The sequence below is a fragment of the Theropithecus gelada genome, chromosome 8 (genome assembly GCF_003255815.1).
Source record: "Theropithecus gelada isolate Dixy chromosome 8, Tgel_1.0, whole genome shotgun sequence".
NCBI lineage: Eukaryota > Metazoa > Chordata > Mammalia > Primates > Cercopithecidae > Theropithecus > Theropithecus gelada.
In genome coordinates, this window is record NC_037676.1 from 94361534 (window position 1) to 94381841 (window position 20308).

The 20308-nt window shown below is 37.1% G+C and overlaps 1 protein-coding gene across 1 annotated transcript in view; it reads right to left on the bottom strand.

Moving 5' to 3' along the window:
* Window positions 1-20308, bottom strand: part of RUNX1T1 (RUNX1 translocation partner 1) — a 137722-nt gene that overhangs the window by 853 nt on the left and 116561 nt on the right. Inside the window, 3 exon segments of the mRNA XM_025394392.1 lie at window positions 1-1052; window positions 11882-12072; window positions 17490-17558. The exon segment at window positions 1-1052 is cut by the window's left edge and continues 853 nt beyond it. Coding sequence (XP_025250177.1) covers window positions 777-1052; window positions 11882-12072; window positions 17490-17558 — 536 coding nt within the window. The 3' untranslated portion in view covers window positions 1-776.

Consider the following 20308-nt stretch of genomic DNA (forward strand, 5'->3'; position numbering starts at 1 on the left):
GTGTGTGTATACATATATATATGTGTGTGTTTGTGTGTGTGTGTATATATATATATATGGAGCCTTTTGTATTATGGCATTTTTTTTCTTGCTGCTGTATTCATACATCCCACTGCAAATCATCTTTCATTTTTCATTCTGTTGACCTGGATATTATTTCTTTTCAGAAACAGGAAAAAAACCGAACATCTGTGTCTCCTTCCAATCTGCTGCACATCTGCGCGTTTTGTAGCGGGTCTTCAAAGTTCAGTTAGCAACCCACGGACGCCATTCATCTTCTTGTTAAAATGTCTACCGCTGTATCCAATGCTCATGCCCTTGAGGGTTTTCCTCTTTTTTTTTTTTCCATTATTGTATATAAAGAACATTGTGACTTTTAATATTAGCATTTTTGCTTTCAACAGCAATTAGCAATCTCTTGGTTTGCTGTTTGGTAAAGCATCGGTTAATGAGGTCATCTAGTTTAAAATCCCAGCTACTTGAAAATAACAGGGAGGAGGTCAAATCTATCATTTCATGTTATATTCTCTGCTCTCTTTTCAGTTCTCTAAAGAAAAGATATCTTTGTTATCCACAATAAGTCATTACGACCCGTTACTGGCCCTCTGTGTTTTACTACCACCTCAAGATACAGTTAGGTTCTCTCTTGCTGAAGTACTGAAATAGGATAATTCATCTAATAAACAAACAAACAAAAAAAAACAACTTTGAGCATCTGAGGATGAGGAATTGGTTTTGCGTTGGTTGTCTTTCCTCTGACAGTTCTGAGTTCACGTCTAGCGAGGGGTTGTCTCTATGGTGGAAGGGGTTCCCGGGGTGGTTGACCTCGGAGTGGCTGCTGGTGGTGTGTCCATCGGGCTCCCAGCCCCGCTGTTGGGCGTGACGGAGGAGCTGACTGCAGGTGTGTCTCCCTGCTGCTGGGCCTGCAGGGTCTGTCCACAGATGTGATGGTGCTTCTCCCAGTCTTTGTGCTGGCAAAATGAGCCACAGTATCGGGCTGTGTTACAGCCACTGCAGGTTTCACTCGCTTTACGGCCACAATTCCAGCAACTCTAAAGGAGAAGGCAGAAGACAGCAAGATCCCAAATTAATACACTGTTATGACAATAGTCTGACAAATTTGTTAGGCATCACTGTAGCCTTCTTTTCATGAACTATACAGTCAGGATGAAAAATCCAGGTGTTTACATATGGATACACACAATAAACACAGAAAATGCAGGTTTTGATGGGATGGTTGTCCAAACTGTTCTGCCAACAACTACTATGGCATCTAACAAAGTAGTTGAAGACTTTTTAAGTTCTTACTATAACATCCTTTCTTTTTAGGTTTGGTGATCTTTATATGTAAATTCTCCTTTCACTCATACTGACTAGCAATTACTATTTCCAATTTTTTTCCCAATACCTATACCATAATTGTCAGACACACAGATATATCTGAGCAGAAACTTCTTCCTTTTGGATACTAAAAGGAATCACAAAGAAACTACCAGAACCATATCTATATTGGATTCAAAGAAATATAGTAAGAGTAGATAAAGGATTCTATTCCCTGCTCCTTCAGACTAGACAGGGTGAGGCAAGTCCTTTAACCTCTCTATGACTTTAGTTCTTTCACTGCAGCTATTCGGTGAACCTTACAACCAAATGCTAGGACTGTGTTGAAACAACCCCCTTTACCTCAGCTCCCTGGAGGACACGATCCTTGGTTTGTTTTTTCTCCCTGTATCTGAAGCACCCAGAATGGTGCCTGATAGATAGTAAGTGTTCAATAAGTATTTGTGAAATGAATGAATTTGACTATGCCTCATTTGGCTTTCAGAAATGAGAAATGCTAAAACTAGCCAAATAACAATTCTATTTGCACACAGTTCTTTACAGCCAATGGAGCTGCTCTCCTGCTCTTTTGTGCCTCAACAACTCTTGGAAGTCAGAAAAGCAGAGGGAACTGGGGCTCATCTGGGAGTGATGAGAACAAAACTCAAACCCTAGCAAGTTCGCTGCCAGTTGTGGGCAGTGTTTTGCAAGACATGAGAAAAGTGGGAATGAGGCTGCCAACAGGATTTAAACTTTAAGATAAATGCATCAGGAATTAGAGCACAAACACACCAGAGACAGAAGAGCACCTTTTGGGGATAGGTCCTAGGCAGGCAAGGAGGAATGAGGAGGAAACTAACTTTCAGGGGTCGTCCTATGAGTGTGGTGGGGAGGAAGACCTCAGAAAGATGACTTTAAATGTTTAAATGTTCCTAGTTTCTTTGGCAAGACAAACCCCATTATGCAAAGCTATAGTAAGTGATCTTAGCTTTATGCCCTTCAACTTTTTATTCTTTATCTTCATTGGTTTTGATTATGTCCTTGAAAAACAAACTTCTGACTACAATCTGGTAACCCCAAACAGCTGATGCTATATGCTTGTATGATAAGAAAGATTTTTAAAGCCTTGACATAAGTAGATATTCACAGGTTTCCCTACTGTGTTCTCTACATTTGCTTTGCTTCTAGCATGCTGGTTGTGTGGCTTAAGGCAAGCTCATGAGCTGCTGACAATACTATTCTCCTAGGAAATGTCAGCCCATCACCCTGTGTATGGCTTTACCACTGTGCAAAATGTGCAAGGGAATTTTTAGCAGCCATCCTAACATTGTTAACAAATCAACGGGCTCCCAGAGCCTTTCATGTGCTGAAAACCTTCAAACTCAAGAACTCCAATATAAAACTTTTAGAAAGAACCCAGCGCCATGTTCTTATTTCTTTTTTTTTTTTTTTTGAGATGGAGTCTCGCTCTGTCACCCAGGCTGGAGTGCAGTGGCTGGATCTCAGCTCACTGCAAGCTCCGCCTCCCAAGTTTACGCCATTCTCCTGCCTCAGCCTCCCGAGTAGCTGGGACTACAGGCGCCCGCCACCTCGCCCGGCTAGTTTTTTTGTGTTTTTTAGTAGAGACGGGGTTTCACCGTGTTAGCCGGGATGGTCTCGATCTCCTGACCTCGTGATCCGCCCGTCTTGGCCTCCCAAAGTGCTGGGATTACTATGTTGAGCAGAAAAGCTCAAACAAAAAAACAGAAATAAAAAAGAAAAGAAATTACAATCCAACAAGGAAAAACAAAACAAAAACTTAAAATCTCAAACTCTGGCCAATGATAGGTGTTTTAAGTGAACATTGCTGAGGAAATCTAGAAACTTGGTTGATATGTCAAAAAATGTTGTAAATTAAAATAAAATTTAAGTGAATAGTCAGTAGTAGAAGAAAATAATTTTTTCCTACTTCAATTAAGAAACTATCTCAAAAGATGAGAAGCTCTGATCAGAAGTTTCATTACCATAACTAGAAGTCTTTCTCTCTCAAACTTAATTCAACTGCATTGCATGCATGTACAATGGTTCCACAAAGATGTGAGCGAATGTGGGCCTGGCCCACCCTTCAAAGCCGCGAGGTATAATACTCAGTGCTCAGAGTGAAGTTAACTTCCTTGAGGTTTAGGCTTTAGAATAATGCCAGCTGGATCCTGGAACAAGCTCAGCAAATAAGCGATATTCCTAAATTACATCAGAATATTCCAATTAGAGAACAGAGACTCACATCCAAAACAATATTTTAAGGAAATTAAACATCTAATCTGAGTCAAGTGGCTTCTTTAGGAAATACCCTGGTGTGAGTCCTATCCGTTTTTTGGCAGAGGCCCGTTTTGGCAGACACAGGGTGGTAACTGTCCAATACTCAATGGCTCCTTCAGATTGAAATCAGATGTCTGCAACATTCTCAATTTAAACTGATTAAACACACAGACTAAACCAGGTAATTACAGATGCATGTGCTGGGAAGTGGAAAGGGAGACAGAATGGGGGCTTCTTTATTTTTTAAAGTGTTTTCAAAGATGGGAACAATTTTACAAATAAGAAAGTGGAATTGTGCCAAATACAGAAACAGATGTTTTGGATCATGAAGCTGCTGGGAATTGAGCCTTCTTGCCTAGTATTGTCTGGTTCTGATCCAGGAGTTAAGGGGTCTGGCTAGTTTTACCTCTAGTTTCATTCTGAAGTTGTTTGATACTATTCATTTACCACCCACCACTGGGACAAAAAAAAAAAAAAACAAACAAAAAAAAAAACAAAAACAAAAAACAACCTTCAGTTGTAGGAAGTTACAAAAAGAGCAATTTTAATGATCTGGTTAAAAAAAATCTGCAAATTTTTATTTCTCTTGACACTGCATTGCCGTGAATGTACAGGGGACTTTAGTGAGTGTTCAACTAACAAACGCTCCAATGTGCATATTCATTCTTAAAAGCTCATTAGAAAACTGAAAGAGCAATTTCTATTAATATATTTCTCTTGGATGCTCTAGAATTTCCTGTTGGCTAATCCATACCTGCGAGACTGATGCCTGATCAGTGGTACTCAGCCCCTGAACAGTCACAATTCTGGAAACAGTGGAAGGTACAGAATCTTGTGAGTACTCCAATTTGGATCATTCTAAGCTTTCTACTGTTCACAAAGGTGGACATTGCAAATTGTGTCTAACAGCCACACGTCTATCCACAAGGGCTGGGATAAAGGCAGTTAATGGCTTAATCTAATTTTACATTTTTCAATTTGTGCATTTTATATTCAAGATAGTATTTCCTGATAATTGTTTTATTTATTTATTTTATTTTTAAATGACTGAGCTTCCCTTTCAGGCCTCTAAGGAGTGATGTGACTGAAATTACCACAATACTGTAGAAAGCTCACAGATAACCATTTCATAGCAAATTTCATTCCCAAAGCTCATGGCACTTTATAGTCTTCCCTTATTTGTGATAATGTTATTCCCTTTGTGGCATAAAAATATCTTCCTCCCTATCTGAAAAATAAGAATAAGTCAATTGACCAAAGTTAGGTTGTAACTCAGATGAAGAATTTGTGGCTGAACACGAACATCCCCTTTGCTAAATATATTAAATACAAGGCTAGATACAGAACCAATGGATTGAAGCTTTTGAATGCCAACACTGCATATTGAAGGTGTTGGACACTTTGTTTCAAACCAGCATTTCTCTTTGTCCTTAAGAAAAATATTTAGAGAATGATCTTTTTCTTGTATAAGCATATATCCCTTCTGGTTCTTACTGCAGAAAAATCTTTCTCTGAAGGACAAAATATCTTTTATTTTGTCTCTGAACTGCTTTAAGTCTCTCCAGATCTTACATATCTATAATTCTCCAGAAAAACTTGCACAGAATTGATGTGTAATAAATTTAAATATAATAGAATGATGGTAACTGAAACTCCTCAAATGTTAAGAATCCTACAGAAGGCAACACATTGACTTAAATTCACATTAAGATCACATCATCATCTACTTGCATTGCACTTGACAATTTAAAATCATTTTCACATGATTGCAGTTTCAGAAATTGGGGCCCTCAAAATAAATAATTTTCACAGTAAAAGGCTTGCCCCAAGTCACCAAAATATAAAATTACATAGCCAAAGTTTGATTCACCCAGATGTTTGGATTAGAAATTAAAAATACTCTTTCCAAAATGCCACACTTTGTCAATTTCAGATCTTTTATTAGCTCTCATTGTGGCAGGAACAGGTTAGCAGGCACTTAACTCCCAAAAATGGACAGAAATTGAACCATAAAGTTAAGAGGCAGCAAAGACGAGGTGTCAGAGTGTGTAATGAAAATGGCACAGGCTTCAAAAGCCAGGCCAACTTCATTTCCAACTTCATCACTTCGTGGCTTTGGAACCAGAAGCCAGTTACTTAACCTCTTGGAGCAACAGAACATGTAAAGCAGGAATAATAACCTCAGGATTATTCAGGATTATGTCAGTGCTAAGCACAGTGCATGATGTTCAGTAGGTCCTGAATAAATGGCAGGTACTAACACCACTCCCTCCTTTTGGTACCGACTGGAAGAAAGAGAGAGTAGATACAATCCTTGCTCCAGATCCAGTACCTTGCAACTTTTAGAATTAGAAAGCTCAAAGTCCCATTCAAATTAAGTGCTATCACCCACAGGCACTGATAGCTACAGGGGAAGAACATTAACTTACTTCCCCTCGTACTTCATTAGTGACTAACAATTTCTTCTCCATCTTCATTTGCTGTCCTCAAAATTTCTGAAGATTTACCACTGCTGACTACTTCCCCGTTCTTCCTTATTAAATGCCTCTTGTTGAAATTTCCCCTAATTTTGGTTTCCTAGATACTACTAAAATTTTCTTTCTTATACAATAACTTCTTTTACTGTTTGTTCTTTTCCCTGTAAACAGTTGATAGTGAGGGAGGGAGGGATGCTGGCATAAAGAAAAGGAATATCCTTTCCTTCTCATGCTGCCGCTTGTGAGATCTTGCGGTTTCAACAATCAGCTGTAAGCAAATTACTCTCAAACCTGCTTCTCCTTGTTATCTTCTTCCTGAGTTTTTGCTCCCACTTTCAACTGCCTAATCTGAGGATGCTCCTCTAAGTCAGTATTCCCTAAACCCAACTCTAGTGGGTCCGTTTCAGTCTTTGGCAACACTCATGCCTAAGACTTTGTCACTTTATTGCAAACCCCTCTTTCTTTAGCCCCTGGAACCATTCGGTGCCAAACCGCACAGACTTTACTTCTGTGGTCTCTCTCCTTTCCTTTCCAATTGCATAGTCACTACTCTAATTCCCTCGCCACCCTTCCTGTTAGGATCATTTCTTAACTGGTTTTCTTCTCCGTTTTCCTCTTTCTTTCTTATATATACACACTGCTCATTTGTAAGGTGACTTTTCTTTTAATAAAACACTTCTCATCTCGTTTGCACCTCTCAACCACCTTGCAAATCAGGTAGATCATGGAAACGTTATCCCAAATTTTGCAGATGAGAAAACCAAAGCTTCAAGAGGTGAGCAACCAAAGGTCAATCCTAGCCCAGTGCCCTGTCTACTATATCATGAACATCTACGGAATCAAATGGCTGACCTCTTAATTTAAAAAAAAATTATATATATATAATTGTACATATTGTATATTGTATAACTACATATATATCTACACACACACACACACATATATGTACATATATATATATAAATTGTAACATAGTATCATAGCTCATGTTCTGAGAGCTCCAGATTTTTCTGGGAATCAACTAGTCTGATGAGATTGTGAAGGCTCTGATAGGACCCATGCTGTGAGGCCCCTATGTTTTATTCAGAGTCTACACAGGTGGCATTTCCAGTTTGGGCCAAACTTCACAGATCCCACTGAGGTTGGTATAACTGTGCAGTTCTGCACCTATATAAGAATGATAAATAAAGGCTGTTTTAATCTGGGGGGAAAACATCACTTTGGTAGTTTAAAACTCTAAACAATTAGAACAGTAAAAGTATTTATCTGTTTCTGTGCTCACTTGCAGTTTCTTGCTTCAATCACCCAAGCTAGTATAGGTATGGATCTCAAAGAAAGCTGTAGAAGTTTCCTTGGAAATAGCTGCAATCTGAGAGCATTCACTGGAAAAAGCTTTATCTGTACACAAATAGGAAATGAAAAATGGAAATAAATATGGAAAAAATAAGAGAGTTTAAGATGATCAGATTCAGTGAATTTCTGATTTATGCTAATGCTGGCATTCTATTCCGGGTTAAATATATAATTCACTGGGAAAAGAGAAAGTACAGTAAGCATCACATAGCTTAGATATCTGCTGCAAGTCCAGTGTCATTCTAACTGATAGTAATAACAATTATCAGCCTATAAATCCAAGTAAAGTTTGAGAACTAGGTAGAAATAATCATGACGTCCAATGAAGAACAGATACAGTAGTGCACAATCAGGAAAAAAACAAACAAACAAAAACCTCCCACTCCCGCCATATAGCTACTAAGAAGGTGGCCTGAAAGCCGGGCTGCCTGAGCTAAGGACCAACTCACACTTACTGACCACGAGACACTCAGCAAGTGGCCTAATCCCTTCAAGACACAGCTTTTTTATCTGTAAAACGAGAAAAGCCGCACTATCTACTTTGTCAGAGTCGATGTGAGAAGTAAACGAGCTAAAGTGTAGAAAGCACTTTATACCATGCCTGGTGTAGAGTTAAACACACATTGTAGGTCGTCTTATTTTATCTCAGGCAAAACAAACTTCATGCAACCTCCAATAACTCTGCTGACTGTGGGTTCCCATGAGCCTGGGACAGCCTGGTTTACTGGACTGGTCTGTCTTAGCAAGAGCACCCTTTCTTACTCCAAAAAGCATCCCCGTTTGGATGCTAAATTTTACACGCCCCCGCCCCCCTACAAATAATAACCATGAGTTATTCATTCCTGCCTCCAAGCCTTCTTTCTGCTGGTCTCCCCAATTAAATGATCTCAACTCCTCTCCTCCTTCTGAAACATTTCCACTGCCAGTCTTTCAGAACTGCTGTTTTTCCTAAGCAGAATGAGCATCATTAGCTCCATTTTATACATGTGAAAACTGAGGTAGGAAGAGAAAGGGTAAATTCAGAAATTACAGACAGAAGAATTCAGAGATATCTAGAGTTAACACAAATAGCCCAGAAGAAACATAAATGGCCAAGCTAGGCCTAGAACTCTGGTCTTCTGACTGCGAAGCTTAGATTCCTTCTTAAAGTCACTATGAAGGAGACAGAGAATAATAATGTGTGTATCTAACCACATATACATTGTTATAGATTTGGACTATACAGTTTATACCTGACCTAGGTAAGAGATGGGCAGATGTTTACAATAGGTGGTGGCGTCAAATAAAGAAAGGGAAAGGGAGAAAAGAATATTGTTCAGTAGGAATACTTTAGTATATATTGTGATTTTTTAAAAACTGTGGGAAATATGAGCAGATAATAATATATTGTGTTACAGCTTTCAAAAACACTATTTTAAAAATCTTTTAAACAACCTTGCAAGGTAAGTGAGTATCGTCCCATTCCTTAAGAAGAAATGGAGGCTGACAGGAATGAAATGAATTGCCCAAGGACCTCTGAGACAGTAACTGAGCTGGGGCCATAATTCAGGACTTCTGGGTCCTCCTCTCGGATACTTTCTGCCACACCTATCTGCCTCTGAGCTGTGCTAGCAAAAGATGATCATCTGATCAGATGAACATGGCCTTTAACAGGTGGGACCATTCAACTTATCATTGAAGACAGGACACTTGACAGTGTAAGGGGGCGCTCGTAATAATTATACGGCGACATTAGGTGTCAATGGACAGTTTCACCCAAAGTGGGAGGTGTGGTTGCCCTGCACCCTAGGTTACAGTGCACTCTCTGGTAAGTTTTGCACATTAAACTTCTAAGAAATGAGAACTTTCGTTTTTCTTAGAAAACAGAATAATTCATAAAATACTTAAAGCACAAGGCAGGCCGGGCGTGGTGGCTCACGCCTGTAATCCCAGCGCTTTGGGAGGCTGAGGCGGGCAGGTCACAAGGTCAGGAGATCGAGACCACGGTGAAACCCTGTCTCTACTAAAAATACAAAAAAAATTAGTGGGGCGTGGTGGCGAGCGCCTGTAGTCCCAGCTACTCGGGAGGCTGAGGCAGGAGAATGGCGTGAACCCGGGAGGCAGAGCTTGCAGTGAGCCAAGATTGCACCACTGCACTCCAGTCTGGGTGACAGAGCGAGACTTCGTTTCTAAATAAATAAATAAATAAATAAATAAGCAAGCACATGGCAATATGGACCTTATTGGGTGTAAAGAAGTCTTTTTTCCATCTTTCTTTCTTCTATTCTTGGGAAATTATTTACATTATTTTTGGAGAAAAGAGGCTTAATCCTTCTAGAGATGATTCCTCCCCAAGTCTTAAAAGTGGTCTTGCAATTTAAAGTATAAGAAAACAGACCTAAGTTGCCGTCTTTATCTGCATCCAAAAATTATCTTAATGATCCTTATGAAAAGCTCCTTACTTCACTATTACAAAACAACAGGGACTGAAAGCATGCTGTGCGATCCTGCTGGGGCTCTGCCATTTCCTAGCTGTGTAATTTTAGCCAGGTGAGTTTCCTCATCCATAGCACGACTCAAGGTTCAAGCCATACACTAGACACTTCCACTCTTCTTCAGATTATGATAAAATCAAAGCTTTTACAGGTTCAGTGCCTTTCTCAAAAATCACAGAATTGTAAGAACTGTAGCCAGGAATGAAATTTGACCCTCTGAATTCCAAACCCTTTCCTCTATGATGCTCTGCTTTAAAATTATTGGGAAAGTGTCACTGAAGACACTGGTAATGTTATATTAAAGATCAGTTCACCCAAGAGGTCAAAAAAAAAAAAAAAAAAAAAAGGAAAAACAAGAAATTACAGAAGACCATTCTTACATAAGTGGTAGATATGACTGAATAACCTATCACGGATACTGTTTACTGTTTAACAGAGTATATTTATAATGCTAAATATTGGAGTCAAGATCATATATTTTCTAAATAGGTTTTAGGAACAAAGACACAAAGCTTGTAAATACTGAAGGAATACAGCATGTTACTGCCTGAATACAAAGACTTAATTGACAATTTCTTCCTAGACATCTGTCTTTAGAATTTGGTGACCTAAAAAGTACTCTTAACATACCTAACAGCCCTAAAATATTCATGTGAAAGTGATAGTTTTAATGATGACATCAACTGTGCCTCACGATATTGCTCATTTGAACAGAGAAGGGCAAATTCTCCTCAAAAGATGCTAATAATGTTTTTAAAATAAAAACACAAAACAAAGTCCTTATATCTTAGTCACAAGATACCAATAAAACTGAATTTATGTCTAGTTTAATTGAACAATGGAAAAGTCAGCAGTTAAAGGGCAGATAAACTTCCCTTTGTCCCTCTTTTCCTGAGAAACTTTCAAATGTTGAAAATCAATTCCTTTCGTCCCCTTGTTATTCATCTGCTACACATTAAATAGAAACTCTGGGCATTGAGTGATTCCTGCAGAGTCTTTCATCTACACAAGAGCCTGGTACAAATTAAATACTTACTCTCCCTCACAAATTATAGATATGTATTGTAGTACACCATCGATTTATCAGTCCATGCCATTGCGAGTTCAGTTTGGTGAGAGCAGCCCATTGTAGTCCTTTATCTAAAGTTACTCTGGGGTTAAGGATTGTGATGCTATGTTAATTAATGTGGAGCATTACTATTCTGCTCTGATTTTGCAGGCTATATTTTAAAAATCATTTTGTTGGATATTGTGTTTTAGTTACTTTGCAGATCTTTGAGCCATTTAGCCTAGCTCTGGGTGGGTGGGTGGGTGTGTGTGTGTGTGTGTGTGTGTGTGTGTGTGAGAATTATTATACTGGAACAATAATATATGTAATATTACCTCTAGCAGCAATGTTACACTATGAAATGACCATCATATGGGTTATCACAAATAATATGGAAGTACAGACTCTCTCCAAGATCTGTTAGAAATATTCAGTTGATGCAAACATTGTTTTAGCATTGGACTTTAAGACCAATAGCTAAGGCAGTGATTTCAATCCCAAGCCTGCCAGATGTCTTTGGAGACCATGGCTTACACAGTATCTATTAAATCCCAATTAGAAAGCAAGCATACACATATGCACACGCACACATACACAAAACACACACACACACACAGAAACACACAAAGCCAAGCTATGAGTCTCTAAATAATGCTGGGAAGTTATAAGAATTTCACTTTAATTGGTAACCTACTAAACATATTCAAAACCTTTTTTGGCAAAGATTAGGTGTTCAATAAAAAGACAAATGTCATCAGCTCTTGGCAAATTTCACGAGTACCTTGACTTTCCCCACACTGTTTTAAATTTTTTCCCAAATATTTGTCTAAAGTGATCACCTTGAATAAAAAATGAGCACTCTAATGAATGAAAACTATCTTGTTTATTTGGAGCCTCCCAAGACGCCCCACCTCGCTTGAATCCTCCTGCTGATTGATAACTGCCAGCGCATCCTCTGCTGCCTGACGCTTGGCCTCGGCAACCGTGCGCTCCATCTTGGCCCGCTCTGTCGTGATCATGTCGTGGGCTTTCCGCTCTGCCTCAGACACGGCCTTCTGCAGCTCCGTCATCGCCTGCCGCTTCACCTCGTTGACGGCCTCCTCTGTGTGCCAGTCAGGCCAAACCAGACAAGAAAACACTCTCGGTTAGCCCAAGTCATTGGATATGGATTACTTTTCTTTTAATTTTTTTTTTTTCTTTTCGAGTCAGGTCTCACTATATTGCCCAGGCTGGTCTCGAACCCCTAGGCTCAAGTGATCCTCTGCATCAATCTCCCCTAGCAGCTGGAATTAAAGGCACCTACCAGCCACCATGCCCACTACCTGATTACTTTTTTATAGAATTCTATAGAACAAGCATAACTCTCATCCAAATTATTGGGCAGTTCCAGCAGTCTAAAAACTAGCAGATCTTTTGCCATACATTTAGGAAAACAAAGAGTGAAAATGTTTCTTTAACTTGAATTTATGGAAATATTTTTTGAAATTCCTATATCATTATTATAATGTTTTCATCAAATTGATGCCTCCAGAAATGATTCTGAGACCAGATAAGAAGTTAAAGGACAAGGACATTCGCAAGAAACCTGTCTGAATAATTCAGACACATAAAGTTAGTTTTCCACAATGCTAAAAGTTAATATGAATATAGGAGGGTCCACAGCTCAAGCATTCAGAAAAAAAGAGAGGGAGAGAATGGATTTTACACATAAACAAGTAAGTGCAAACTATTAGTTGCTGGTATAATCTACAACACAATAGTGAAAAGGTAACTCAGATAGCAATTAAGTTACTATAGACCTTTTAATGGAAAATCAATGCTATAATGGATGATCCAGTTTTACTTTTGAAAAGTCATTTCCTGAGTAATATAAGTATGTGCCTTTATAGATTAAATGATAGAAGTTTTAGAAAATAATCTCATTTTTACATTTTAAGCTGCTGTCCATTTACTTTACCAAATATATAGAGTGGTTTTGCATAACCAACTGTTGCACTAGACAAATATAACTGAATCATACCATGGGCCAAAACAATCAGGCCTGACTATGAGTCTGCAAGGTGTCAAATAAGCTCTTTATTTTTGGCTGAGGAAAGGGTGCAAAGATTCAACTAATGTACAACATAAGATTGACAACTAAAACAAGTAATTTCCATTTAAAAAATTAACTGTTCTAATTAACAGGGGAAAATATCCTCCCCCTGAATTAGTTTATCTAATTTTCATCTTTATTCAAAGCAAAATGACAATGATTAATTGAAAATTTAATAAGCAGTAATTATTAACTTGGCAAACCTAGTACCAATTAACACTCTATTAAAACTAATTATGACATGTTTCATTCAAGTGTTTGCACTTAATTGTTTCACCCACTTAAAAAGTACCTTAATTAAATGTTCTGTTTAATTAAAAACATAGATTCCTAATAAAAATGTTTTACTGTAGATTAAAAATGTAAGAGATGCAAGTGTTCCTATGGTTTCTTCAATTCCTCTGGTTTATTTCACACATCTATCGTCCATGACTTGAGAATCATCAGAAGCTCTCCATTACTAATTAACTGTCATGACTTTTGTAGCCTCTGTCATTTTAGCAGCATTATATCTGAAGTACATTTCTTTGCAATTACTGTCTGTTAGGTTTTATAAACTAAAATATAAGTAAAAGATCCATGCTGGAAATATTAACTAAATTGTATTAAGCCTTTGTTAGCTGCTTTAAGATATGAATTTAAAATCTGTGTAGAATCAGAGTATTGCAAACAGCTTACAGCACCTTCTTCACTAGGAGGTGAAAAGATGCCTTTATTACCCTATCATAAATGACTTGGGGCACAAGGGAAGTACTGCCCTTCTAACTATACAGCCAGGGTCTAATTTAGTTTGAATATTCAAGGTGAATTAAAATTCTATCTAAGTGGTAATACAGGACAATAATTTTTGCTTACGATCAAAGCTGTAGCTTGACTAATTGTATATGCAAATCAGGCAATTTATATTTAAATTATGCATTCCTATTCTAATCCCACAGGCATATACAGATCAGCAAAGAGAATTGGTAGGACATTTGCAAGGTGCTTGAATATTTATTACCAACTGCAAACATTCTCTGATCGTGTAAAAATACACTGAAGAAAACATTCAGTTACAAATTTAAAACCATCTTTATGTTAGATTTTTTTTCCAGTTTCATAAAGACCCCTTGTAACTTTTGAGTGCATTTGTTACTTTTGCTTTTAAAAATACTACTTTTAGAAGAGAATATGGCCTTGAACAATTGTTTGGATTTCTAATCTTTAAAAACGTGTGTTGTTATGTTATTATACTGTATTATTCGGGGCAATGTGAAAGATTTGCATAGGGTCTGTAGATTAAATAAGTCTTGTATCAATGTGAATGTCTTGATTTTGGTAACTGTACTGAAGTTAAGTAGAATATTCTTGTTCTTGGTAAATTGACATTCAAATTATTTAAGGTAAAGAGAAATTATGTCTGCAACTTACTCTCAAAATGATTAGAAATATATATATATGTATATATATATTTAAGAGAAAGAAGAGGATGAAAGAGAGGAAAAGATAAAATACTAAAGCAAGTATGATAAGGGAAACTAGGTGAAAGTTATAGAGGAATATTTTGTACTTTTTTTGTAACTTTCCTGCATGTTTGAAATCATTTCAAAATATAATGATGCAAAAAGCTATAGATGTACTTTCAAGCACAGGGTATACTTCTTGTAATTATAATTTTCTGTGAAAGTAGATGCATTTGTTATGCTACATCAAGTTTTGAGTGTTCTGCCCCTTTTGTATTTTTCAAACACTTTATTCACCTATCTTTTGCAACAAAGATAACATATAATAATTTCATTGCAAAGACACACTTTATAGGTTTTCTTCAAAAAAAATTTTTGCCCATAGCCAATTTTAGAAACCTAGGATAAAAGCTTTCAAATTGTAACAAGCTGAGTGCAGATGTCACATTCTGCCCTTGGTGTTTTCATCGTGTTGGATGCCTTGACACTGAACACTAGAAATGCCATTTAAGAAGCCTATAAAGATAAATATTATAAGTAGTTACTGGAGATTTCTAGATGAAACTGTCATCCATACTTGGAGGATTTAATATACTCCTTAAAATTTAGCATCTATCCATAGAAAACTATTCCTAAACTGTTTTTAAGCAGCAGTTTAGGGATCCCACTGTGAGAAGAATACAAATTTAATGTCATATTTTAGATTGAAAACCTACTGTAGATGATAGGCACTGTAACAAATAATGTAAACACTTCCTAGATAAGGTTTAACCCTTCTTGGAGAGGGCAAGCACACAACAAAAACAAGGACTGCTCTTAAGTCCCCAAAACCTAAATTACATGCAGAATTAGGTTAAAACCCCCCCAAAACAGACAGTAAAGAAAAATAATAGTGGATTCAATAGATAACAATATGCCATGTAGGAAAAAATAAACAACTGACTAAGTGGAAAATACATAGTGCAGTTATGAATCTGCGTCCAATTGCTTCCCATTTATGGTAGGACTTCCTTTGTGCATAGCTATTCAAGTTGACTTTCCAACAAAGGTGCTATATTCAGAAAAATCTGTTCTCACTTAATAGCAGTCAAACAAAGACTTGAGCAGATAATAGCACATAAGGAATTTGGATTACACAAGACCTTACTGGCAATTTTTCTTTATGAACTATGAAGAATTTCACTTAAATATACTTAAAAAGGGAAGTGTGGAGAAAAGACTCACTCCTCTGAACATAAAGTCACCCTTCTTCTGTCCAAAATCACAATTATTTGTACCTCTCATTGGAATAAGTTGCACTGACAGCTTAGAAATGGAAGAGAAAATGGTCAGAAGGAAGATGTTGTCCGTCTTTCCAGGTAGGTGGTACTCGGCATATTTTTAACAGCTTGAGAGTACCACATAACTATTATTGTAAATCTGGTAAAACTACACAGTTCAGCAACATATGTATTTTAACCTTTAAGCTAAATGGACCTATCTAATTTGCATATTGGACGTGCAAGACAGCTTTCTGATTCTTAATCGGGGCTACTAAACCTACAATGCTATCAGATTTTAAAGCTCATTATCACTCTTACAAAAACAGGTATTTCTTGGAAAATGTATAAAAATACTTGGATAAGATACATGTGACTAGCCGGGCGCGGTGGCTCATGCCTGTAATCCCAGCACTTTGGGAGGTTGAGGCGGGTGGATCACAAAGTCAGGAGATCGAGACCATCCTGGCTAACACGGTGAAACCCCATCTCTACCAAAAAAAAATACAAAAAACTAGCCGGGCGTGGTGGCGGGCGCCTGTGGTCCCAGCTACTCGGGAGGCTGAGGCAGGAGAAGGGCGTGAACCCGGGAGGCGGAGCTTGCAGTGAGCCGAGATCATGCCACTGCACTCCAGCCTGGGCGACAGAGCGAGACTCCGTCTCAAAAAAAAAAAAAAAAAAAAAAAAAAAAAAAGATACATGTGACTAGAGAGTCAGCAAGTACACAGAACTACAAACACAGCTGAGTGAAATCCCAAAGAGAAATCTTGTGTAGAAAAGAAACAAAAAATCTGTCCCCTGACTCTTCAGTTTGTACTGTTTGTAGAAGTAGCATTTCCCAGTTTCCCAACTCAAAAAGACAAACTATTTTAAGAGTTGGAGTTACAGTAGCTGAAAGCCTTGGTATGTTTTTCATGGCCTCTTCAACTCTTGAAACAGGTTTATGTTTCATCTCCTGAGCTGGTTTTCAAAAACGTTTTTGCTTGCTAGGTGGTTCCACCAAAATTCTCACAGATCTGGACTTCTTTAAGCCCAATAACAAGTCAGTGGGTCATGAGGAGATTTAAATCTACTATTACAAAATACAGAGCAGCATCTTGTAATGGAAAGCAGACAGTGTATATTAAAAGCAAAAATAAATGTTTAGTAACTTTGTTATTTCACTTAAAAAGTAATTTAGCTCTGATTGTTGAATACTAATTAGTACAGAAGAACAATTTTAAAAGTCGATTGTAACCAAAAAATTATCTGAGTACTTTAACAAGTCAACTAGATGTGATGTGGGTGTTTTTTTTTTTTCTTTTTTTTTAAGAATGCAGGAGAAAAGGCTGAAGTATGCAATTTAATTTCTAAGACATTAGATTTTTTTCATCATAGAAAAAAAATGCATGCGAGCTAAGACCTCCTATGCCAAGTTTCAGCCTGAAATCATTATGGCCCTGAAAAAAAAAAGGAGTTTTATAATGGAAATATTGCCAACTTCTCAATTATAGTGAAACTGGCAGATGTTACTAAAATAAAAATGATTTCATCTTGTAATCAGGCCTGGTTTAAGAATATTAATCAGGTGTTTTGTTTTGGTTTGCTTTGTGGTTTTTGTTTTGTTTTGTTTTTGCTGTTGTTGTTGTTAGCAGTAAAGTCCTTTCTTGTCATTCCTCACATCACTGCATTAACAACTGCACACAGCTGCCAGAACACGAAACTCATGTTTTTAAACAATTCTTACCAGCTTTCTTCCAGATCTCCTCTGGCACGTATCCAGACGCAGGCCTGTGAAGGAATTCCCGATGCGCGTCTATGAAAAGGATGGGAAGGGGGTGGAGAGAGGAGGAGAGTACTGTAAGCACACTTGTGTCATTGTACAGAGTGAAAGTAAGCAATGCCCATTCTCCTGGCTTCTCTACAAAAACACAATTTTAAAAGGCTAAACATTTCACTTCTTGAAAATACACAAAAATAGCAAGGCCTGTCATCAGAGCCCAAGGAAAACAGGTCATTGGTCTAAATGCCCTGCATGCTCAAAGCCAAAGCAACTTGATTTCATTATACAATATGATGTTTGGGAACACTGTTCTTACTACTTTCTGACTATGGAGACTTCTATAGATATATTTTGTTAAAGAAAATAAATTGTATTTGGTAGTTTTCCTTTCAAGAGTCAATCAAATTGGTGGTTAAAAAATCAAATGTTCAGGTAATGTAATTTCCACAGAGCTCTGATTCTGCCACCTTTCTATGAATAGCAAGCTCCACTCTATGGCTAACCAGTTCTCACACTTAATTAATTCTTAAAAATCTCAGTGAGCATTAAAATTTTTCACACAAATTAGATCATATGGATTTGACATGGGTGGAAGCCAGAAAGACTCATTAGAATGGATTCACAGACATTCTGCTGAGCAAAGAGAATTAGCCCATGCTTTCCAGAAAAGGAAATGAAGTTCCACTTTAAATTAAATGCAGTGCTTACTATGCTTCTCAGATTTTAAAAGTTTAAGAAAACAACTAATAACAACTTTGATACAGGAATGCTAACTCCTAAAATAATATGTTCATGGAAATAACACAAAACATTTTATAGTACTTGTATACGCTCGAAAGTAAACAAAGTGCATACAGTCTTCCATAGCTAAAATATGCATTTCACGTCTTCCATATCGGATTTTCAGTAAAAGCCTCCTTATATAGAAGAGTTCAGTAAGAAAAAAATCATTTTAACTTTTATAAAACACAATTATTAAACCCATGATAAATTCTGAGGAAAACTGAAAGTTTCTCTATGTGTAGAGTAAATGTTGAGTAGCATATATGTTTAAACAATACTTTATCTAATGGTTATGTTGAAGATCAAGACATTCAGTCCAGTCTCCTATATTTTATGGTGCTACACAATGTCAAAAATAAAGAGAAGCATGATCAGTTTAGCTAAGTATATGTTATTACATTTGAATGCTTTAAATACATTTGAATGCTTTGAATTCTTGCAGGGCACATAGATTATCAACTGGCAAGAACATTAGATTTTCTCAACTATTCTGAATTAGCAAAAATTTACTATAGCTTGGTAAGGAATATATGGAAACTATATCATCTTTGCAATTTTTTAATCTAAAATTATTCCAAATATTTAAAAGTTTATTTTCAAAAGCTTATACTCTGATGTCATGACTACTTAATAGGATGGACTGGAAATATCTATGCATTCTCCTGTGTGTATTCATTTCTATAAAGTAAATGACAAAAATAAAAACGCTTTTACTGAAGTAACTTTCATTCTTAAGGCGAGATAAAGCTGGTACATAAACAACCTAAAAGGAAATGTGATACAACTAATTAGATTTATCAAGATTATCTTCCTTACCACTATAACTATTTGCAGAAGAAATAAAGTGCAATCAAGTTCATATTTAGCCATGTGACACAGTACAACACAGAGATTTACTTATGACAACATTTAAAGACAACTTTTAAGGAGAAAAGACTTTAAGCATAATTTATTGGATAAGAATGAGAACAGATCTATAAAGTCTGAGGAAAGAAAAAACATGACTCCAAAGTGGCAACTTTTTTTTCATTTATTGTGTTAAGAAGAGACCTGTAGTTTATAAAAAATTATTATTTTTCATTATTATTATTATTATTATTTTTTGAGACAAGAGTCGTGCTCTGCTGCCCAGGCTGGAGTGTAGTGGCATGATCTCAGCTCACTGCAACCTCTGCCTCCCAGGTCAAGCGATTCTCGTGCCTCAGCCTCCCGAGTAGCTGGGATTACAGGCACATGCCACCAAGCCCAGCTAATTTTTGTATTTTTAGTAGAGATGGGGTTTCACCGTGTTGGCCAGGCTGGTCTCAAACTTCTGACGTCAGGTCACCCAGCCTCCCAAAGTGCTGGGATTACAGGTGTGAGCCACTATGCCCAGCCTATAAACATTATTTTTTGATTAAATAGTCAAGTATTATGATAAAGAACAGTAAAGGAGATGTTTAGGTATCCAAAGTCCATGCATGAAAGATGCTAATTACCAGCCCCAGGCAACATAGGCTGAAGAAAGTTAGTTCTAGCGCCCAGTGAAGCAGCTATTGACCATGGAACACTGAGTATGTTAGTTTGTCCATGTCTCAGATGCCTCATCTATAATAAAGTGAGGACAATACTACCATTATTTGAGAGCACTGCTGTGAGGATTGAAGGAAATACCTCCTATTACATACACATCCTAAACTCTCATCATCTGGTATTTGCTATTATCCTCATTATTATCATCATTATTATTACTACATGCTCTTGTAAGAATGGCTATATAATTATTTCCTTATAAATAACTAAGGTGAAGAGAATATTTTAAAGTTTATCTTTTCTCTCAATGTTAAAAATCCAAATACCACAAATTTTGAAGAGAACAAAGCCATTAAAGAAGTTTGGATTAAGCAATATACACCAAGTAATTTTTTAAACTCCCAGAATCTATGTCGCTTGGAAACAGAAAATATTTCTATAGTTCACAATTCACTGCCTTTGTCCTTGGAAGCAAAATCTTCAAATTT